This window comes from Pan paniscus, chromosome 10, assembly GCF_029289425.2.
Source record: "Pan paniscus chromosome 10, NHGRI_mPanPan1-v2.0_pri, whole genome shotgun sequence".
Classification (NCBI taxonomy): Eukaryota; Metazoa; Chordata; class Mammalia; order Primates; family Hominidae; genus Pan; species Pan paniscus.
Window position 1 is genome coordinate 67,402,199 of NC_073259.2, and position 24,963 is coordinate 67,427,161.

The window sequence follows — 24,963 nt, forward strand, 5'->3', positions numbered from 1 at the left end:
AAAAGACACAGACTGGCAAATTGGATAAAGAGTCAAGACCCATCAGTGTGCTGTATTCAGGAAACCCATCTCACATGCAGAGACACACATAGGCTCAAAATAAAGGGATGGAGGAAGATCTACCAAGCAAATGGAAAACAAAAAAAGGCAGGGGTTGCAATCCTAGTCTCTGATAAAACAGACTTTAAACCAACAAAGATCAAAAGAGACAAAAAAGGCCATTACATAATGGTAAAGGGATCAATTCAACAAGAAGAGCTAATTGCCCTAAATATATACGCACCCAATACAGGAGCACCCAGATTCATAAAGCAAGTCCTGAGTGACCTACAAAGAAACTTAGACTCCCACACACCAATAATGGGAGACTTTAACACCCCACTGTCAACAGTAGACAGATCAACGAGACAGAAAGTTAACAAGGATACCCAGGAATTGAACTCAGCTCTGCACCAAGCAGACCTAATAGACATCTACAGAACTCTCCACCCCAAATCAACAGAATATACATTTTTTTCAGCACCACACCACACCTATTCCAAAATTGACAACATAATTGGAAGCAAAGCTCTCCTCAGCAAATGTAAAGGAACAGAAATTATAACAAACTCTCTCTCAGACCACAGTGCAATCAAACTAGAACTCAGGATTAAGAAACTCACTCAAAACCACTCAACTACAGGGAAACTGAACAACCTGCTCCTGAATGACTACTGGGTACATAATGAAATGAAGGCAGAAATAAAGATGTTCTTTGAAACCAACGAGAACAAAGACACAACATACCAGAATCTCTGGGACACATTCAAAGCAGTGTGTAGAGGGAAATTTATAGCACTAAATGCCCACAAGAGAAAGCAGGAAAGATCCAAAATTGACACCCTTACATCACAATTAAAAGAACTAGAAAAGCAAGAGCAAATACATTCAAAAGCTAGCAGAAGGCAAGAAATAACTAAAAATAGAGCAGAACTGAAGGAAATAGAAACACAAAAAACCCTTCAAAACATTAATGAATCCAGGAGCTGGTTTTTTGAAAGGATCAACAAGTTTGATAGACCGCTAGCAAGACTAAGAAAGAAAAAAGAGAGAAGAATCAAATAGATGCAATAAAAAATGATAAAGGGGATATCACCACCGATCCCACAGAAATACAAACTACCATCAGAGATTACTACAAACACCTCTACGCAAATAAACTAGAAAATTTAGAAGAAATGGATAAATTCCTCGACACATACACTCTCCCAAGACTAAACCAGGAAGAAGTTGAATCTCTGAATAGACCAATAACAGGAGCTGAAATTGTGGCAATAATCAATAGCTTACCAACCAAAAAGAGTCCAGGACCAGATGGATTCACAGCCGAATTCTACTGGAGGTACAAGGAGGAACTGGTACCATTCCTTCTGAAAAAATTCCAATCAATAGAAAAAGAGGGAATCCTCCCTAACTCATGTTATGAGGCCAGCATCATCCTGATACCAAAGCTGGGCAGAGACACAACCAAAAAACAGAATTTTAGACCAATATCCTTGATGAACATTGATGCAAAAATCCTCAATAAAATACTGGCAAATCGAATCCAGCAGCACATCAAAAAGCTTATCCACCATGATCAAGTGGGCTTCATCCCTGGGATGCAAGGCTGGTTCAATATATGCAAATCAATAAATGTAATCCAGCATATAAACAGAACCAAAGACAAAAACCACATGATTATCTCAATAGATGCAGAAAAGGCCTTTGACAAAATTCAACAACCCTTCATGCTAAAAACTCTCAATAAATTAGGTATTGATGGGATGTATCTCAAAATAATAAGAGCTATCTATGACAAACCCACAGCCAATATCATACTGAATGGGCAAAAACTGGAAGCATTCCCTTTGAAAACTGGCACAAGACAGGGATGCCCTCTCTCACCACTCCTATTCAACATAGTGTTGGAAGTTCTGGCCAGGGCAATCAGGCAGGAGAAAGAAATAAAGGGTATTCAATTAGGAAAAGAGGAAGTGAAATTGTCCCTGTTTGCAGATGACATGATTGTATATCTAGAAAACCCCATTGTCTCAGCCCAAAATCTCCTTAAGCTGATAAGCAACTTCAGCAAAGTCTCAGGATACAAAATCAATGTACAAAAATCACAAGCATTCTTATACACCAATAACAGACAAACAGAGAGCCAAATCATGAGTGAACTCCCATTCACAATTGCTTTAAAGACAATAAAATACCTAGGAATCCAACTTACAAGGGACGTGAAGGACCTCTTCAAGGAGAACTACAAACCACTGCTCAAAGAAATAAAAGAGGATACAAACAAATGGAAGAACATTCCATGCTCATGGGTAGGAAGAATCAATATCATGAAAATGGCCACACTGCCCAAGGTAATTTATAGATTCAATGCCATCCCCATCAAGCTACCAATGACTTTCTTCACAGAATTGGAAAAAACTACTTTAAAGTTCATATGGAACCAAACAAGAGCCCGCATCGCCAAGTCAATCCTAAACCAAAAGAACAAAGTTGGAGGCATCACACTACCTGACTTCAAACTATACTACAAGGCTACAGTAACCAAAACAGCATGGTACTGGCACCAAAACAGAGATAGAGACCAATGGAACAGAACAGAGCCCTCAGAAACAATGCTGCATATCTACAACTATCTGATCTTTGACAAACCTGACAAAAACAAGCAATGGGGAACAGATTCCCTATTTAATAAATGGTGCTGGGAAAACTGGCCAGCCATATGTATAAAGCTGAAACTGGATCCCTTCCTTACACCTTATACAAAAATTAATTCAAGATGGATTAAAGACTTAAATGTTAGACCTAAAACCATAAAAACCCTAGAAGAAAACCTAGGCAGTACCATTCAGTACATAGGCATGGGCAAGGACTTCATGTCTGAAACACCAAAAGCAATGGCAACAAAAGCCAAAATTGATGAATGGGATCTAATTAAACTAAAGAGCTTCTGCACAGCAAAAGAAACTACCATCAGAGTGAACAGGCAACCCACAAAATGGGAGAAAATTTTCACAACCTACTCATCTGACAAAGGGCTAATATCCAGAATCTACAATGAACTCAAACAAATTTACAAGAAAAAAACAAACAACCCCATCAAGAAGTGGGCGAAGGACATGAACAGACACTTCTCAAAAGAAGACATTTATGAAGCCAAAAAACACATGAAAAAATACTCATCATCACTGGCCATCAGAGAAACGCAAATCAAAACCACAACGAGATACCATCTCACACCAGTTAGAATGGCAATCATTAAAACGTCAGGAAACAACAGGTGCTGGAGAGGATGTGGAGAAATAGGAACACTTTTACACTGTTGGTGGGACTGTAAACTAGTTCAACCATTGTGGAAGTCAGTGTGGCGATTCCTCAGGGATCTAGAACTAGAAATACCATTTGACCCAGCCATCCCATTACTGGGTATATACCCAAAGGACTATAAATCATGCTGCTATAAAGACACATGCACACGTATGTTTATTGCAGCACTATTCACAATAGCAAAGACTTGGAATCAACCCAAATGTCCAACAATGATAGACTGGATTAAGAAAATGTGGCACATATACACCATGGAATACTATGCAGCCATAAAAAATGATGAGTTCATGTCCTTTGTAGGGACATGGATGAAACTGGAAATCATCATTCTCAGTAAACTATCACAAGAACAAAAAACCAAACACCGTATATTCTCACTCATAGGTGGGAACTGAACAATGAGAACATATGGACACAGGAAGGGGAACATCACACTCTGGGGACTGTTGTGGGGTTGCAGGGGAGGGATAGCACTGGGAGATATACCTAATGCTAGATGACGAGTTAGTGGGTGCAGCGCAGCAGCATGGCACATGTATACGTATGTAACTAACCTGCACAATGTGCACATGTACCCTAAAACTTAAAGTATAATAATAAAAATAAATAAATAAATAAAATAAAGGTGACTTCCTGGGTTTTAGGTCATTATATTCATGAATACCAGTTTATTGATACTTATAAAAACACGTATTGAAGAATATCTAGTGATTTTATTACCTAATATTTGTAAGTCTCATTTCTATGTAATTACTCTCCAATTGTACTGTAAACATACACAAACTCAGACACACATACACAATTGTTTTTATAACAGTGAAAACTCATACTTGAAGTTATCAGCCAATTTCTAACGATGTGAGGCATTTTTCTGAAATGATGGATTGGTATGAATGGTAAATGGGTGGAAAAGATTATGTGAAAATAACTAGCCCATGTGAAGGTCAACCCATGAGTTTGGTTTCACTTCTACTGTATTGTACAACTGAGTTAACAAGTTACAAATATCCAATAGACTGGAGTAAATCAGAATGTCGTTTCTATTGTCAAACTCTAAACATGATGTTTATTCGGCAAAGTCAAGTCAAAAGAATGAGATCACAATGAAACCAAGGGAATCAAGTATAGGCTTAATATTTAAAAATGAATTGTACTGATTGCATCATCAAAAACTGATTTGGTTCTAAACTTTTTCCTTCTATGAAGTGATATTATTTTTCTCTCATCCTAGAACCGTAGTGAAGATAAAAAGAATCCATACAAAATAGTTTTTGGAGTTTCTGTTGTATAAGCTAAAGTAGAATAATATTAGGTCTTTACAAATCACCTAACAACATCATTACAGTGTCAGAGAGAAAAATGGTGGGATTTACCCCTAAGAGTCTGTCTATATATAGGGCAATCCGTGTTTTAGCCTTTAAAAGCATTTGCCTAGGTTTATATGTATTTTTATTCTTTTTGTGCTAGAGGATGAATTTTCTAACATGGTATAACAGGCAAAGGTACCTCTTGGCAAAGCTACCAGGGTATGGATATTTAAAAACACCAATATATTCAGAAGAGCTGCAGGATCATCTTCCTGCATGGTAATTCAAGGATTGCATTGATGAGTCTGGGAGTTTTCTTTTTAGTACGTCTCACAAACTGGCATTTGCTGATTCATAAAGAGGTATAGATGCATGGTAGTTTTAAAAAGAAAGGCAAGAAGAATAAATACATTGTTACGTTACCTTAAAAACAAATGAACCGTAATTAGTAATTTGATAGTTGAAGTGAACTCAGTTCTCAAAAGGAATTATTCAATACTTGGATGAATTATGTGTAATTGCTGATATTCAATGGTTTTTGACCTACAAACATGATCATTTCTTTTGTTTTTGTTTTTTGTTTTTGTTTTTTTTTTTGAGGTGGAGTCTTGCACTATCTCCTGGGCTGGAGTACAATGGTGCCATCTTAGCTCACTGCAACCTCCGCCTCCTGGGTTCACGTGATTCTGCTGCCTCAGCATCCCGAGTAGCTGGAATTACAGGCACACACCACCACACCCAGCTAATTTTTTGCATTTTTAGTAGCAACGGGGTTTCCCTATGTTGGCCAGACTGGTCTCGAACTTCTGACCTCGTGGTTCGCCTGCCTCAGCCTCCCAAAGTGCTGGAATTACAGGCGTGAGCCACCGCGCCCGGCTGATCATTTCTTATGATTCAGCTGCATAGCTGAATTAGGTGGCTTAATGCACCTACTTCTAGTAACACTGAAAACATAAAGGAGTTTTCATGTCACTGAAAACCATTACCTGGCCATTTATATAGATGCTTGAAAGTTTCTTCATGGCAGAGTCTACAGTCAGCATTAAGTGAATTTACACTAACTTATCTTTCAGTCTCTCCTTGAAGGTATAGATTTTAATCCAGTTCAGAGATCTGTCGCATCAGCCCACTACCTGAGTGGCCATAGTTTTCTATTAGGTTGTGAGCAGAAATCAGCGAGATAAAGAGAACAACCTGTGCCCTGCCTGACCGTCCTCTGCAGTTGGGGTTAATGTCGGCCAGGAATCAGGCATTTGGGAGAACTTCTCTTTTTGCTGGTTGCAGGGAGATTCTGGAAGACCGCCGCAATGTGCCCGGCATGGGAAGTACAAGCTTGGTGACATTGTGAGCTGAGGCAGCAGTCACTGCCATCCCACTGCACCATCTTCACAAGAATTTCTGCCTGCAGGGATTGGATCACATCTGCCACTAGAGGAGAAGTGAGATCACTGAAAGAGCAGTGTGGTACAACTGTGATTACAAATGGGAAAAGAAATGCATAACAGTACACCTGAAAAATGAATGTCTTGTCAGTGCTGAAATATTCAGTGTCACTTCCGCCCATCATTATCATTGCAGAGGTTGGTGCTGGTGTGTTTGTACATTCAATATTAAACATTGGTCACAGAAAGTTAATGTTGTTTCATGCCTCCTGGGAACTTACAGTTTGAATCATTCAATTCATATCTTGCATACCATGTGTATGCTGTATATTTTGAATACCATTATATACAATTGTACCATTTTTTTCTACTTTGGCAAACACTGGAAGATCAGAAGGGCAATATTATTAAATCCATATAATTCTTAACTTTACTCACAGGGATACAGGCCAGAAACTGCTGTGAGCACAAATAGATAGGAAAGGTCCCTGCCAGTTTCACAATTGTGATGAGCAGTGGACATTTAAGAGATTATTTATCAGGCACGTCAATTGACCTTAACATTTTAGGATATTTCATTTGTTTATAAGGTATTTAATTTATCTGAGACTCAGGTTGTCTCAATCCCCGTACCCCTCTAAGCTGTAGCCAAGAATCAGGGAGGAACTGAGGAAGGTCCCTGAGCCAGAAGTCTAGATGCCAAAGTCTGTCACAGAAATCTGGAATATAAAATGAATAGGAGCCTGAGGCAACTTTTTTTTCTTATTTTACACATTGCACCAAAATGTATCATTTGGTTTCTAAGAATGCAGCATTCCAAAAGGGCGTATGGTTCAGCTTTAGGTAAACACATTGATAATCAAATGACACAGCAATTCATAAGGAAATAGAAAATTTACATATATATATTCAAACAACTTTGAAAAGCATAATATTCAGGACTTCTTTCCTATAGAACTCAATATTGTGATTAAATTATAAAAGTTTGAATTATTAAGCTGCCATTTCTGTAGATTAAAAAGTTTGAAAATTAGCTACTTTATATGATTCAGCCTAATAATTGTAATTACAATAATACATCAAGATGTTAGCTTCAGTACATCCACATTATGAAAATTTTGCTCTTCAAAATTAAAGTCAAAAAGCTTATATACTTAAATTAGGAATCCTTAACTCTCGAACAAAATGGTATGTTTCCCAAATATTTCTGTCTGTATTTAAGGCTGGAGGTAACTGAGGCTTCATTGAAATTGGTTAATAATCTTTTTCTAATGAACCTTGATTTAAAAGTTGGAAGTCAAATATGAGTACAAAATATTTCTGTAATGGTATTAGAAAATAAAACTTCCCTCTTTTCTCACTCTTTCTCTTTTAACCTCTCTTCCTTTCCTTCAACCTCTTTTCTCCCTCTTCCCCACCTCCTGTTCCCTTTTACATTCCCCCTCCCTAACCCCATCTCTCTGGACTTCTTACACTCTTTCAACTTCTCAATCCATCTCTCCCTTTTCACCTCTGTTAATCACTTTTTCTTTCTCAATCCCTCTACTTTTTTTTCAATTAACAGCCTCCCTCTTCTCCTTTCTTTTCTCCCTCTCCCCAATCTCTTATACTCTTCCAAATTCTCATCCTCCTTCCCTCTCTCAGTCCTTCTTTCTCAATGCCCTCCATCTTTCTCTTTCAACCAACCTCCCTTCCCCTTCCCTTTCCTTTTCTTACCAACCTTTTCTGTCTTTCTCTGTTCCCTCTTTCTCTCAACCCTCTGCCCAACTCCTCTTTTTCTCTCAACCTTTCCTTTCCTTTGCAAATGCTACAATGAGAAAGTATTATAAATGTCCTAGTATTTACTAAAAACCCTCACATGAATATTGGTCTAAAGGTTCTGCTTTCATTAAGTTATACTTTTGGATAGGAACACTGAGGAAAAATGAAAGATGAGATTTGCAATAGGGATTCTCTAATTCTCATGTTAATCTGTTTTGTACCATTTTTACTTTGTCTTTTGTGGATCTCTTCTTTTTATTAGATGATATTAAAGGGGATTAAAGTTGTATTGTATGAAATGTCAGGCCTGTCTAAAGCTTTTATTTTCTTTTTTTTTCCCCTCACACTTTGATCTGCTGGCCATTAATTTTGTTGCTGACACAATCGCTATTGTGACCTCCCTGGGTGGTGATTTGGGTGTAGTAGGGGCCAAGTCTGAAGGTTTACTGAAAAATGGACCCTAAAAGGCAGATTAATTGCAGAAATGTCATACAAATTTGTTTAACATGTATACACATGAGACGATACAGGAGAAATTGTCCATTTTTATGCTTAGTACAGACAGCCATGTAGAGATATGATTTGACAAAAAGTGTATGATTTAATGCTGGCAGACTGAGTGGGGAAACCCAGTGAGGCTTGTCTGTCTCTATTCTCTTGGCTCTCTAAGCATGCATTTTTTCCTACTGGTATGAGGCAGTTCTCTCTCTGAAATGGGGGTCTTATGACCTATAGTCAAACAAGGTAAGTCAGATAATTTCTTTATGGCAAGTTTTTACACAGAAAGGCTGGAGCAGCAGGGAGTTAGAGTAATATTTTTAGGTTTTATGGCTGACTTTGGTGAAAAGGGGTTCTGATTTCTATGACCTACCCTGGGGAAGAGGGATCCTAGTTTCTATGGCTATCTATGGTGGAGAATGGGACTGAAAAATTGGAGAGCAGGACAAGGTCAGGAAATGTTTGCTTCTGAGGCCTTCATTTTGGGGCATTGTTTTCTGAGCCCCTAGAGGATGATGCTCTCAAGGTCCTTCAGCAAAGGGTGCAAGGTTAGCACTCCCTGTTTGACCTAGAGTAGCCACCTGATTTCCCTAAGAGAGTCACAGGCTATTTGGTGTTCTGTTTTTGGCTTCTGTTTGGCTATAATTTTAGAGTTCTTCCATATTCAATCTTTAATAGGACCTACTGTGTTAGAGCTGTTTTACTTTTCCTCTAGTTGAAAGCCAATTTAATTGAGGAGGGCGCATAAGCTTTCTTTCTTTCTTTGGCCTTCTTTCCAAGAACCACGCTCTCTTTTGTAATTCTTTTTTTTTTTTTGAGACAGAGTCTCGCCCTGTCGCCCAGGCTGGAGTGCAATGGCATGATCTCAGCTCACTGCAACCTCCACCTCCTGGGTTCAAACGATTCTCCTGCCTCAGCCTCCTGAGTAGCTGGGGTTACAGGCACCCGCCACTATGCCCAGCTAATTTTGTATTTTTAGTAGAGATGGGGTTTCTCCATGTTGGCCAGGCTGGTCTCGAACTCCTGACCTCGTGATCTGTCCACCTCAGCCTCCCAAAGTGAGCCACCATGCCTGGCTCCGTTTTGTGTTTCAATGTGAAGCTCTCTATGTATTTGGTTGCCATCAACTGTGTAAATTGATCTATGATGTAAGGGTTACATGGCCAAATTTAAAGAACTTAGAGAACTCATAACCTGATTTTTATTCATGTATTTTTAAAAATCCTTCTTGACCACCTACTGTGTGCCAGACAGAGACACCTAGAAAGAGAAAGCTTTCATCTGTAGAATCTCATTATAATAGAGAAAAACAATACATGAAGATAACTACTATTCAACATGCTATAGAAGCCAGCAGCCTAGGCAGGAACAACTACTGTTTTCTGCAGGAATAAGTGAATGTAATATTTGAGCTGAGTTTTAAGGTTTAAATAATAGTTGACTTGGTTTAGTTTAGTATTTATGTTTTATACACCATCTCTTATGTAACAAGCTATTTCCCTATCAACAACTCCACATAGTGTGAGTTTCTCCTGTCACATGGATCATTGGAAAATTTTTTTGTTCATTCTTAAGTCATAAATTACATTACTTCATTTCCTCTAACCCTTCACCTTTTCTTTCTGATATGTGTTTCAATGATGTAGTGCCAACATTTCACACTTTCCTTGTCATTTAACAAACAGTCAACAACTTAAGTCTAGTAAGTATCTTATTCTCGCTGAAGATTAACAATGTTGGCCCATCTCTTGATTGCATCTTTGTCTCAACTTTAGTATTCATAATATTAGCACTTGTGTTTTTCTATTTCCCACTGGTATGTATGAGAGTAAATTTTAACCAAATTATTAAATAATGGCAACAAAAACAACTGCTAGGTCCAAAGTTACTAAGAAACTCTGACAGAGGCAGAAGAAAATAGAAGGATTATAATAAAAGAAAGTAAAACTACAGTGATTAAGAAAGGGTGGGGCTGGGCATGGTGGCTCACACCTGTAATCTCAGCACTTTGGGAGACCGAGGCAGGTGGATCACGAGGTCAGGAGATCGAGACCATCCTGGCTAGGACGGTGAAACCCCGTCTCTACTAAAAATACAAAAATTTAGCCGGGAGTGGTGGTGGGCGCCTGTAGTCCCAGCTACTTGGGAGGCTGAGGTGGGAGAATGGCGCGAACCCGGGAGGTGGAGCTTGCAGTGAGCGGAGATTGTGCCACTGCACTCCAGTCTGGCTGACAGAGCAAGACTCTGTCTCAAAAAAAAAAAAAAGGAAAAAAAGAAAAAATAGAAAGGGTGGTATTGCTGCAGAGAAAAATAAACAGACCAATAAAACAATACCGAAGGAGTCAGCAATGCCATTTTAATTGTTTAACTTGGCAAACAAAATGCATAGGGTGACAATATCAACAGATAATGAGAATATGGAGTAAGAGGAACTCTTCTCACTGCTGGTGGGAAAGTATAATTAGGTACTCCAGCTTTGGAAAACTCAGACAATATCAGTAAAGTTGAAAATAACAGTGTCTTCTCAGTCAACAAGTTCATCTCTAGGTATATACCCTACAGCATTGTCTTCAGCCATGGATAAAATCAAATGTATGTATCTGGGGCATGAAGAATAATTTAACAAACTCCTTATGTGATTCTAATGTGCAGCCAGGTTTGAGACCTGTGTCCCACAGGAAAGTGATGTAACCATGGACCATTGGATATGTACAGGCATGTTTACAGAAACACCAACAAAAAGTTGGAATTACAAATGTCTATTACAGGAGATGGGATAAACAAAATAGTATAATGCTTGCATGGCAGTAAAATACAACAGTCCACAGGCTCTTTAGTGAATCTTAGAAACAATGTTGAGTTTAAAAACCAACAACGTTGAGTTTAAAAACCAACAACGTTGAGTTTAAAAACCAACAACGTTGAGGTTAAAAACCAAGTTTAGAAAATTAGGCACCACATGAAGCTCAGAAACAGGTAAAATTAAATCGTTTGTTTAGGTTTAAAAAGGCAAGGCAATGCTATCACACCAGAGCTGTGGGGAGGTAGTGGAATAAGCTGGAAGAGTCACACAGGAGCCATTGCAATGTTATCCACTTCCAGTTATGCTGGATGGTGGTCTCACAGATATTCATTATCTTGTTCCATAATTTACATATATTTGCAAATATAAAATACTACACGATATGAAATACTTAAAGCCCCTTTTAACAACACTAGCTCCTCAGGTTGGAAACTGTTCTCCTCCTGTCTAGGTATTTAGAAGTTCCTCACATACTCAGAGTAAGCCCTTACATTCTTTTCAGTTCCCTATGCCTAGAAAGCCCAAAGTGTCACTGTGACTTGTGGTTACTGATGTCATTTGTGACAATGAGCCTAGTTGTTAACATTAGCAGTTACACTTTCTACCATCTACTTTCTTGTATGAGAAAACAGTTTTAAATGTGTTTGTATGTCTTCCAGGAGTGAGATATTACTTGACCTTTCCATTTAGCTCATTTATTCATTAAAACTAATCTCATTCAAATATTTTGAATATGCCGTTAATAACCTTGGGACACAGGGATTATGAGTGTTGGTTCTGAAGTCAGAGTCCTTGGGTTCAGATCCCAGTTCCACCATTAAGTAGTGTTATAACTTTGGGAAAATTAGCCTTATTGTACTTCTGTTTGTTCATCTATAAAGTGGAGGTAATACATCTACTCATAGGGATATTCTGAAGATAAAGGAGTTTCTACATTTAAATCACATAAATGATAGTTGGCACCTAGTAAACTTCCAATAAATTGTATCTATTATCTTATGTATTTTCCTAAAATGAAGCTTTTAAAGAGGTTCTTCTTCCCGTTTGAGTCCTTTAAAATGTTTCTGAACAAAAAAAAAAAAAATAGTTAAGGCCGGATGCGGTGGCTCATGCTTATAATCCCGGGTGAGGTGGCTCACCCTTATAATCCCAGCACTTTGGGAGGCCGACGCGGGTGGATCACTTGGGGTCAGGAGTTCGAGACCAGCCTGGCTAACATGGTGAAACCCTGTTTCTACTAAAAATCAAAAGTTAGCCTGGCATGGTGGTAGGTGCCTGTAATCCCACCTACTCAGGAGGCTGAGGCAGGAGAGTGGCTTGAACCTGGGAGGCAGAGGTTGCAGTGAGCTGAGATCGTGCCACTGCACTCCAGCCTGGGCAACAGAGTGAGACTGCGTCTCAATTTAAAAAAAAAAAAAGTTAAAAAATCTTTACAAAATATAAATGTGCCACAAAATTATGTCAAGTGAAAGAAGCCTACAAATATTGATTCCACTTAAATGTATAAAAAGAAAAATTTACAAAGAAAGCAGAATAGTAATTACTTAGGGTTTCAGTGAGAGCAGGAAATAAAATGGGGGTGATAGAAATGTTCTAAATTTGAATTATGGTGACTGCATAACTATAAATTTACTAAAAATCATTGAATTGAAGACTTACAATGGGGGAATCTTATAGGTATGAAATTTATTAATCAGTAAAGGTTTTTAAAGGAATAGGTACAGAATTTTTACTTAGTTTCACTCTAACAGAAGTTTTTATTAACATGGGTAACTTCTGATTAGACTATGATATTTGAAGGTAGTCAAAACCTGGCAATAAACCTGTATGGGAAGCAGAAGCTGTGTCTGTCTTATGTTACTTGGAGAAAGATTTATTGTAATATATTAAGCTTTGCTATACAAGCATATAGTATTTCTTTCCAATTCTTTCTTATGTCTCCAATTTTTACAAAATAATTGTTCTCATAATTCCAATTAAAGATTTAATTGGGGAGTGAGGATCTTCCATTTGGCTATCCCATAGCTTTCAATGTGCCGACTACTTTACAAATATTAATTCCAAGCACAACTGTATGAGAAAGTCATTATCATTTTTATTTTACCAATGAGGAGATAGAAGCTCAGAGAGGTTGAGTGACTTGTTTGATATCAAACAGCTGGTTTCAGAGCAGAATTAGCACATAGGTTTGTTTGACTGCTGATGTTAGTCACCATACCACGCTGCTGATAAAAGTTCTCAGAGGATGACAAAGGAAACAAAGTATGGAGTTTTGACTGGGGAGACAGGACTAGAGGCATGCAAAGATTGTAATTGGGCGGGGTTCATTCACACACTTAAAACATGTGAATGAAAATGTACGGAGGTAAAAATAAGATGTGTATGTAACAAGGAGATTCTGTTTTCAGAGAGCTTTAAAACTGTACAAATTTCCTTGACTCCATTAAGAACTGGCTGCTGATGGCTGGTTAACTCTTTAACTGACTACAATAGCTTGAAGGATTTAGGAGGTAATTCTCTTACCTAAACTAAGTCTAGCTGCCGGAAATTTAGGGCTGGTAGACAGTTCTACATTATCCAGAGGGCCTAAGGCTTTTTCTGTCTTTCTCCTCCACCATCTTCAATGTATGAGTTCAATTCTCAAATCATAAAATTGCTACTGGGCTCAAGTCATCACATCATATTCCAAGCAGGGAGAAGAGGAAGGTCAAGGAGAAAAGGGGACAAATGGCTTTGCTAAGTCTGGGAATCCCAAGTTCTTCATTTGGGTTTAATCTCTAGGATTCTGGTGTTAAAAAAAGAGAGGACAGTTTTTTTTATATGCAACCAGAAGTCTGTACCACATTTCTAATTATTATATCTTGCTTTTTTTTTTTTTTTTTTTTTTTTAATTTGAGACGGAGTTTCACTCTTCTTGCCCAGGCTGGAGTACAACGGCGCCATCTCAGCTCGCTGCAGTCTCCACCTCCCGGGTTCAAGCAATTCTCCTGCCTCAGCCTCCTGAGTAGCTGGGATTACAGGCATCCACCACCACGCCCAGCTAATTTTTGTATTTTTAATAGAGATGGTGTTTTGCCATGTTGACCAGGCTAGTCTTGAACTCTTGACCTCAGGTGATATGCCCGCCTCGGCCTCCCAAAGTGCTGGGATTACAGGCATGAGCCACCGTGCCTGGCCATACCTTGCTTTTAATTTTACTTTTTTCATCTATTCTAGAAATAAAAGAAGAAATAGTGTTAATTAAAAACAATATCATAGTTGTATAAAGGAAAAAGGATAATTATGTCACTGCTGTCCTTTTTCCATTTCTTCCAGTTAACATTGTATAACAATAATAGCAGTTTCAATTATGAGATAGGCCTAGAAAGTGGAGGGGAGAAAAGTATCAAGAAAACAAATTAGGACAATTTCCTAGAACCAAACGACATGAGTTGCCATAACAAGGAGCCATTTGATGCCCAGCACAACAATGAAGACAGACCCATGTCAGAGACACTGTAAAACTTAAGAACACCAGGGACAAAGTTGTACAAAATTCCAGAGGAAAAGAAATCTCATCTTATGAGGCAGGAATCTCAGTGACTTTATACTTTGCATCAGGAATGTTTGAAGCAAAAAGATACATTGCCATGTGGGCCTCTCCACTGGACTTCTTAAGTGTGCTTATGCTAGAACAGCTGGATTTCCACAAGAGATGACCCAGGGTAGGGCAAGCAGAAGCCACAATGTTATTTATGGCCTTTGCTAGCACTAGCACCTTTTAAACTTTAACAATCTTTTTAATTCTTCCCAAACAAATCACAGTTCAATGGAATTAAGCCTACTTGCTTAGCATATAGACAAAAAGAAAAATGTAAAAAAGGTACTAATTTCCTAGCCTCATATTTTTCCATAACTTGCCCCAGAATGGAAGAGTCTAATGGTTTCCTATGTGTAACTTAAGCATGGACTTGGCTTATGATAGGCATGATATTAGTGGCTTCTCCTGATGAAGGCTCAGCTGTCCTCGCCTACTGTTATGAGAGGGACAAAGGGGAACAAATGTGTTACAGAGTATCACCATTGTAAAATAAATGTGATACCAAAGCTGAAGTCCCAATCTGTGTAAAGGACTCAGATCTTTAATGGGGTTCCCCCAGCCTAACTACCCTCCATTAGAGGAAAATCAATTTCTGACCAAATCTACTCTCCCAAAGTCTAGTTCATGAAAAAGTATATGTAAGGCAAGGGGTAATGTCTATCTCTCACTAGCTTCTTTCCCTTCAAGACCCAGAGAGAGATGGGGAACTTCATGTTTGCTGTCTCAATATTTATCTTTTACTTTGAAAAACAACTTTAGAAAAAAAGCATATGTGTCAAGTTAGGTCCTGTAAATAGTAACAGTATGGTATATATTTATTCATAATTTTTAGTCAAAATGTTTGACCTCTGAGGGCCTATTATTTATGTTATTTAGCTGCTTGTGTATTTTTTTACAAGATATAAAAATTGCTTTTGGGACATATCACATGTCTGGGATGGAAATTATTTCACTTTTTTAGTTCAACACTGAAGTTAGATTTTTTTTCAGGCTTTTAAAATAACCTTTATTTTTTAAAAGTTAATATGTCCATTATAGGAAACCGAAAAACACAAGAAGCAAAGAACAAAGTCATTCACAATCACAAGCAGTTTATAGTCTGACATATGCTTCTAGATCCTGTGAGTAGGCACAATATCCAATTTCATGGGACTGAGATTATACAGTATGTATCATGATTTTTCACACATCATGAATATTTACCAATTCAAAATCCCAAAGCTATATGAGTATTTTGATAACCAAGAATACACTACACCAACTCAAACTGCTAAAAAAAAAAAAAAAGTAATCCTGCCTTTCTTGGGACAAACATTTCATAGAAGACAAAAATGGCAACACGCCTCTAGATAAAAGCATTGGCAGAGTTCCGATTTAAATGCTGCATTCCCTTAATGTTCAATTTAAAATGAAACACACAGCAACAGAATACACTAAGTATGTTTTTAAGAGAATGCATTAGCAGAGCTATACCATTAAAATATTAGCAAAGTATATTTCCCTTGAATTACTTAATGTGTTCTTATAGTACAGCCAAAAGAGATGCATACATCAATGGCTATCAAAATGTAAACATGGACATATATGGACACATCTGCATACATCTCTGCCTGTATAATTCCTTCTGCCCCTCTGCTGCCAACCTAATGAACAAGTCCTGACATATACTGCTCAGAGGTGGCTTAACAATTCCATGTCCAAGATGCATCTTTTCTATCAATTATATTTACAAATAGGCTAATTACATAATTTGTAATTATATTACAAATAGGCTAGGTATTTACAAATAGGCTAATTAACTAGCTCTAGTTTTTATCGTAAGTTGTCACCCCATTCGTAAAGCTTAGATGTTGCAAAACAATAACTTTGTCCACAATGAACACAGGCACTTTATTAAAAATGCTCATACAGACCTGTGGTTATCATCTAAAACCATCGTCTAGATATGGAGATACTAGCAAACAGCCCTTCCCTTCACCCTTCCTCTTCTCCCTCTTCCACCATCCCAGTGACTAAGTATAGGATGTCTAGCTCCAAGAGGTGGACTAATAAAGGTCACTCCCAGAAGACAGGCCTTCCTAAAAACTAACAAAAGGACATTCACAAAGGGACTGATTTACTACATCTATTTTTAACATACTTTGAGCATTAAGACTTATCCTTTAATACACAATATTAACTAAAATGCACATATAGAACAATGTTTAGACCATCTGAACTAATCTCAGGAGCACAGAACCCTTCTCCCTGCATACCTCCTCTGCCCACCCCCGCTTCCCCCGCCCCAACCACCGAATGAATAGTCTGCATTCACTCCTAAGCATCACCTTTTAACAATTCCATTCCCAAATGCAACCACTCCTAGGAAGTACTGAAAACAAATGCTTAGAGGGGTGTTACTTAAGCCCTCTACTTTTAACCTACATTGTGCACTTTTTTTTTTTGAAACGGAGTCTCGCTCTGTTGCCAGGCTGGAGTGCAGTGGTGCGATCTCGGCTCACTGCAACCTCCACCTCCCAAGTTCAAGTGATTCTCCTGCCTCAGCCTCCCGAGTAACTGGGGCTACAGGTGGACACCACCACGACCAGCTAATTTTTGTATTTTTAATAGAGATGGGGTTTCACTATGCTGGCCAAGATGGTCTCAATCTCTTGACCCCGTGATCCGCCTGCCTCGGCCTCCCAAAGTGCTGGGATTACAGGTATGAGCCACTGCAACAGGCCGTTGTACACTTTTAAACACCTAGAAAGACTAGATGTTTCAAACTGGACTTAAGTTTTCCATTATATACACAGTAGCATTGAATAAATGGTATACATACATAACACAGACTGTCATTTGAGTGTCTTCTAAATAGGAACATTCTGGCCTAGAACCCTTCCCTTTCCCACCTCTACCAACCCCGTGGACAGCTGTAAGCCATCTGTAATGCTTAGGGGGGATTTTAACAATCTCACTTCTGTTTTTAAGAAGTCTTCCCTATGAATTTTAACACAAAGTGTACTCAATGTAGTAGTTTACTAATTCTACTTTTGTCATATACTGGCAACCTTTTTAACGTCGACTGGATGTAAATTAGGACTCCTATGTCCGCTTATATACACTATATACACAGCACAGTAAATGAAAATGCAGACATAAGGGACAATGGTCAATGTGCCTCCTCATAAACACACTGGACACTGGTAGAAAGCCCTTTGCACTTTGTGCTCCTCCTTCCCCCTGAACCAGCACAAATATCAAAATGTGTACTGCTCAGAGAATTGATCAATTTCCAAGACAATATTTCATATCAAAAGGATAGCTACAAAATGTGTTATTTACTACCTCTACTTTTAACATACTTTGTGCTTCTAAACATCTAGAAAGACTAGATGTTTCAAATAAGGACTTAAGTTTGTCCGCTATATACACAGTAGTGTTGAATAAACTACACACATGTAACAATGGGTATATCTGAAAGTGTCTTCTAAATAGGAACATTCTGGTCTAGAACCCTTCATTCCTTCCAACTCCTCTCCACCACCAACCTGGTGGATATAGGCACGTGTCACTTAGAGCTGATGTTATCTCACTTCCAAAAGTCCTTTTCAGAAGACAGCTTTTCTACAAATTTTAACAAAGTGTACAAAATGTGTTAGTTTACTAACTCTACTTCTGTCATACATTGGCAACCTCTTTAGTATCTAGAGACTAGATATTATAAAATCGGGACTCATTTGTCCATTATATACACAGTATAGCAAAGTTAAATGAAATGCATGTAACATATAGGCAATGGATTAAGCTGAAATTTTTTAATAAACAATGTCAAAACACCATTTGCAATTTCTTCCCTCCCACCTCCCAGGTGGTTCAACAATTCCACTTCCAAACAGCATTTCCCATCAGTTTTTAAAAGCTATTTACAAAGTGTTATTCTACTACCACTTTTAAATACATCAAGCACTTCCAAATATCTAGAAAGACTAGATATTTCATATAACTTGTCCACCACATACACAGCACTGTTAAATAAAATTGCACAAACATAACAATGGTTATCATCTGAGGTATCTTCTAAATGTGGCCATTTTGGCCTTGAATCATTCCCTCCTCCCTTCCTTCTCTGCCTTCAATCCAGTGGACAAGTACAGGCACATGTAATGCTTAGAGATGGTTGAACAAATTCCTATGCAAAAGTCATTTACAGAAGACAAGTTTTCGTATGAATTTCAACACAAAGAGTACAAAATATGCTAATTTTACTACATTGTCATACACTGGCAACCTCTTTAACATCTAGAGACTAGATGTTGAAAAATTAGGACTATTTGTCCATTATATACACTATATACAGAGCAAAACAAAATGCACAAAACATATAGAAAAATGGTGTCTGAAAACGTCCAAGTATGAACACACTAGTATATTACCTTTTGCAATTTCTTCCCTCCCACTTCCTCTAAACCATTGAACAAGTATAGGCATTACTATACTGCTCACAAAGGTGGCTTCACAATTCAATTTCCAAAAGTATTTCCTATGAATTTTAGCAAAAAGATATTTACAAAGTGGTATTTTACTACCTCTACATTTAACATACATTGGGCACTTCTAAACATCTAGATAGACTCGATGTTTCAAGTAAGGAGTTAATTTGTCTACTATGTATACAGCAGTCTTGAATAAACTGCAAACATGTAACAACAGTTATAATTTGAAAGAGTCTTCCAAATGTGAACATTCTGGCCTAGAACCCTTCCCATCTCCATCAACCCAGAATACATCAAATTTTCAGAAGACAATCTTTCCTAGGACTTGTAAAACAAAATGTACAAAATATATTAGTTTACTAACTCTACTTTTGTCATACACTGGCAACCTCTTTAACATCCAGAAAGACTAGATGTTGTCAATTAGGGTTCGTCTGTCCTTTATGTACACTATATACACAGATAAGTAAAACAAAATGCACAGAGATAATGATTCATCTTGCCTCGCTGTAAACAGGATGTCGTAGAGCTCTCTGCACCTCCCCCTCCTCTCTCTTCCCCTGAACCACTGCACAAACACAATGAGCATTACTCAACAGGTGATTTGGCCATTCCCTCCAAAAAACATTTCCTATGATTTGTAACAAAAAGGTATTTACAAAATGTGATTTTGCTACCTCTAATTTTAACATATCAGGCACTTCAGAACATCTAAAAAGAATAGACATTTCAAAAAAGCTTAGCATTGTCAACTATATACACAGTAGTGAGAAATAAAATGCACACAAAACAATGGATAGAATATGAAAATGTCTTCTAAATATGACCAGTCTAGCACAGAACCTTCTTCTCTTCCTTCTCAGGTCTTCCACCTCCATGTCATCTAACCCACTTAACAAACGTGGACGTATCGCTTCCAGAGGCTGTCTTAACAACTCCATTTCTAAAAGTCATCTCCAGAAGACGTGTTTTCTATGATTTCTTTTAAACAAATGAGAATTTACAAGATGTGTGACTTTCTAACTCTATTTTATCATATGTCGGCAACCTCTTTCCATCTAGAAGGGCTAGATGTGACAAATGTTTTCTATTAAAAGGTTGGGGTGAAGTTGAGAGCAGCTTTTTCATATTATATACACAGGCCTTACATAAACGGCCAGTAAATCTTCCCAGAGGGTGGTGGGCATTTCCAACGGGCCAAACGTGGCCTGTCATTCTACCATTTCTCTCTTCTGACAGCAAAGTCTGGTAGAACAAAGACCAACCGCCCGATGGCCGCTAACCGTTCCACCCGTCGTCGTTCGGGACTTCGCTCACCTTCCAGGCCCCTTAAGGCCTTTGTCCGTTGTCGTCAGGACTAGGTAGGTCTCGCCCAATGGCGACAGAGTGGTCACCCGGGAACCGGATCTGCGCAGCTCCGTGGCCTAAAGAGGCGGCCGAGCCTGCTTGCGTCCCTAGGCCGCCTTCCCGGGCCCTCCACGCCTTAATGGCCTCCGCCGCGCGGCGTTCAAGCGGCCGCCATACTTTCCGGCCCACCACGCCCGGCGCCGCCCAAAGGCGCTGCGTCCCAGCGACTCTGCGGGGGTTTCGTCGAGGCCCGGCAGGCTTGGGTCGGGAGACCCGGCGGCCGGCGGGGTCCCGTCGGGGAGACGCAGCCGCCGCCATCAGTCATCCAGGTGGGGTGGGAAAGAGAGGTTCGCTGCGGCTTCAAGGCCTGGGCACAGCCAGTGGGCAGCCACAGCAGAGGCCTCCGGTGTCTGCAGGGCAGAGGCCTCGGCCTGTCCCGGGGCCCCCCAGTTCACCCGCCGGCCCGGGTCCGGAGGGCCTGGAGGGCCCTGGAGGAGTGGGCTGCGTTCTGCGTCTCTCCGCGCTCTCTGCCAGACGGGAACTGAAGTTAGATTTTTGTATCAGGAAATATAAAAATATCTTCTGCTCTGCTCAGTTGAATGTTCATTTTTTTCTCATAGCATCATGTTTTTTTCCTTTTCTTTATAATTAAGACAGTTCATCATGTACATAAAAATCACATACATGAAGGCACACACATACACAAATGTACTTGTCTTAGATATTCTCTTAGGTTCAGTTGGGTTTATTAATATATAAATATTAACAGGTAAAAATAAAGTAGTAATTGTTACAAGGATTGTTATAAGGCCTGTCACTCTGGAAGGCCACATTTGTGTCTCCAAAGTCCAGCACAACATTTTAAAGAAGGATGAATTTGAAAGTCATTGGATGAGACAAGTATGCTATCTTCATGACCCCTGAAAACATTTGAGTTTCACAGGTGATAAGATTTGTCAGCATTTCTGAGTATTTATTTGTGTCATATTATTGAAATTAAAATTTGACCATAGCATGTGAATTAAATAGGTTACCACTTTTTAATGTAGTAGAGAACAATAAAGTATTTATATTATGTCTTAGGCACTTAGTTTTAAAACCTCACCCACTTTTAGCATACAATTATGCTTTTAAAAGGTTTAAGAAATATAAAAAGAGCTGAAATGACTTAAAATATAGATTATAGAAAATACTAATAGATGAAATAAATATATTTATGATGAAAAGAACAGATAATATTGATGAAAGAATATTTGGAAATGGAAAGTAAAACACTAAATTAGAATGTTGTAATCAATATAGATAAGTATTTGAAATGAAAAACGTATTTCAGCTGAGTATTTTTGCACTGAAAGATATTGGGCCTACAGTACAATATGTTAAATACATATAGTAATATATTATTGATAATTATTAAGACTATGTACTAACACCTATCAAGATAAATAACACCAGCCATATATTTTTGGGGAGTTTATTTATTGGATCCCTTTTTACCCACAATATATAGTACAAATTCCATGAGGGTAAGAGTGTCTGCTTTGTCACTATGACAAAGTACTTGGTACTTAGCACATCATTTGTCATATTAAAGGTGCTTAATGAAATGAATATTTGTTACAAGAGTGGCCAGACTGCAAGTGCAGTTGACAGATCTGTGGTTCATTTGAGCCTATTAATCCTATTAAAATATTGCACAAACAATGCTTTATAGATAGAAGTGATTACTTTGCTGAAACAGAGGTATCAGATGGCACAGACTGTGCATGGACTGAAAGTATTTATTCATCAGCTGATTATGAAATCTAAACTTGTCATGTGAAAAAGTGATATAAGACTTTTAAGGCCAGGCGCCATGGCTCACTCCTATAATCCCAGCATTTGGGAGGCCAAGGTGGGTGGATTATTTGAGGTCAGGAGTTCGAAACCAGCCTGACCAATACGGTGAAACCCCGCCTCTACTACAAGTACAAAAATTAGCCTGATGGCGTGGTGGGTGCCTGTACTCCCAGCTACTTGGGAGGCTGAGGCGGGAAAATCGCTTGAACCCAGGAGGTGAAGGTGAAGGTTGCAGTGAGCCGAGACTGTGTCACTGCACTCCAGCCTGGGGGACAGAGTGAGACTCTGTCTAAAAAAAAAAGACTTTCAAGTCCCAACTTGGCATATGAAAAAAAAAAATGATTTGAAAGAGTAAACTACAATGTTTGAAAATGTAAATTTAAAATCAGACTATATCACTGAGGATCACCTGTGGTTGAAGCAAGTGATAATGAAGGCCTGGTGTATAGCATGAGATTGGGAATAGCCTCATGAATAAAACTGATGGGTCACTGGGATTGGCAGCTAGAGAAAAGGGGGAGGAGACACAAAAATTCTGACCTGGTTAAGTTTGAGGTTAATGGTGCCATTGACTTTTCTAGGCACAGAGGAGAAGAAATAGATTTGGGAATAAATTATGAAATCCACTTGGGTACTGGGCACGGTGGCTCACACCTGTAATCCCAGGACTTAAGGAGGCCACGGTGGGGACAGATCACTTGAGGCCAGGAGTTCCAGACCAGCCTGGGCAACATGGTGAAACCCCATCTCTACTGAAAATACACACACACACACACACACACAATTAACCAGGCATGGTGGCTCATGCCAGTAGTCCCAGCTACCCAGGAGGCTGAGGCACCAGAATCGCTTGAGGTGGAGGTTGCAGTGAGCCGAGATCGCACCTCTGCACTCCAGCCTGAGCAACTGAGTGACACTCTGTCTCAAAAAAAAGACATAAAAAAAAATCCATTTTGGATGTGCTGACTTTGAGGTGCTTATAGGCATTCCATTGTAAAAATTATTCATTTATTTATCTAAATTTTGCTGCTCACTTGCTGAAACTTTTACTCAAACTAGAGAAAGAAAAAAATGGCACAAAAGCACCTTTTGATCATCTTTACTAAATACAGGTTGTTATGGAACAATTATTAATCTCAGTCTGAAACCTATTGAGAGGTGACAGCGTGCTGGCAGTCCTCACAGCCCTCGCTCGCTCTCGGCGCCTCCTCTGCCTGGGCTCCCACTCTGGCGGCACTTGAGGAGCCCTTCAGCCCACCGTTGCACTGTGGGAGCCCCTTTCTGGGCTGGCCAAGGCCAGAGCCGGCTCCCTCAGCTTGCAGGGACGTGGGGAGGGAGAGGCCCCAGCGGGAACCGAGGCTGCATGCGGCGCTTGTGGGCCAGCTGGAGTTCCGGGTGGGCATGGGCTTGGCAGGCCCCGCACTTGGAGCAGCCGGCCGGCCCTGCTGGCCCCGGGCAATGAGGGGCTTAGCACCCGGGCCAGTGGCTGCGGAGGGTGTACTGGGTCCCCCAGCAGTGCCAGCCCACCGGTGCTGTGCTGATTTCTCGCCGGGCCTTAGCCGCCCTCTCGCGGGGCAGGGCTTGGGACCAGCAGCCTGCCATGCCTGAGCCTCCCACCCCCTCCGTAGGCTCCTGTGCGGCCCGAGCCTCCCAGATTAGCGCGGCCCCCTGCTGCACGGCGCCCAGTGCCATCGACCACCCAAGGGCTGAGGAGTGCCGGCGCACCGCGCGGGACTGGCAGGCAGCTCCACCTGCAGCCCAGGTGCGGGATCCACTGGGTGAAGCCAGCTGGCCTCCTGAGTCTGGTGGCGACATGGAGAACCTTTATGTCTAGCTCAGGGATTGTAAATACACCAGTCAGCACCCTGTGTCTAGCTCAGGGTCTGTGAATGCACCAATCGGCACTCTGTATCTAGCTCAAGGTTTGTAAACACACCAATCAGCACCCTGTGTCTAGCTCAGGGTTTGTGAATGCACCAATCAACACTCTTTCTAGTTAATCTAGTGGAGACGTGGAGAACCTTTATGTCTAGCTCAGGGATTGTAAATACACCAATCGGCACTCTGTATCTAGCTCAAGGTTTGTAAACACACCAATCAGCACCCTGTGTCTAGCTCAGAGTTTGTGAATGCACCAATCGACACTCTGCATCTAGCTACTCTGGTGGGGCCTTGGAGAACCTTTGTGTGGACACTCTGTATCTAGCTAATCTGGTGGGGATGTGGAGAACCTTTGTGTCTAGCTCAGGGATTGTAGGTGCACCAATCAGTGCCCTGTCAAAACAGACCACTTGGCTCTACTAATCAGCAGGATGTAGGTGGGGCCTGATAAGAGAATAAAAGCAGGCTGCCCGAGCCAGCAGTGGCAACCTGCTCGGGTCCCCTTCCACACTGTGGAAGGTTTGTTCTTTCGCTCTTTGCAATAGATCTTGCTACTGCTCACTCTTTGGGTCCACACTGCCTTTAAGAGCTGTAACACTCACCGCAAAGGTCTGCAGCTTCACTCCCGAGCCAGCGAGACCATGAACCCACCAGAAGGAAGAAACTCCGAACACATCTGAACATCAGAAGGAACAAACTCCGGACACGCCGCCTTTAAGAACTG

General features: G+C 39.9%; 1 protein-coding gene across 3 annotated transcripts in view; it reads right to left on the bottom strand.

Moving 5' to 3' along the window:
- LOC130540669 (uncharacterized) overlaps window positions 1–23,597 on the bottom strand; it is a 104,666-nt gene extending 81,069 nt beyond the window's left edge. For all 3 annotated transcript variants that reach the window (XR_008954660.1, XR_008954659.1, XM_057299481.1), the window contains exon 1: window positions 20,490–23,597. Coding sequence is in view for 1 of the 3 variants with exons in the window: in XM_057299481.1 (XP_057155464.1) it covers window positions 20,502–20,837 (336 nt within the window). In the remaining 2 variants the exon portion in view is untranslated. The remainder of the gene's footprint in view (window positions 1–20,489) is intronic.
- Window positions 23,598–24,963: the final 1,366 nt, after the last annotated feature.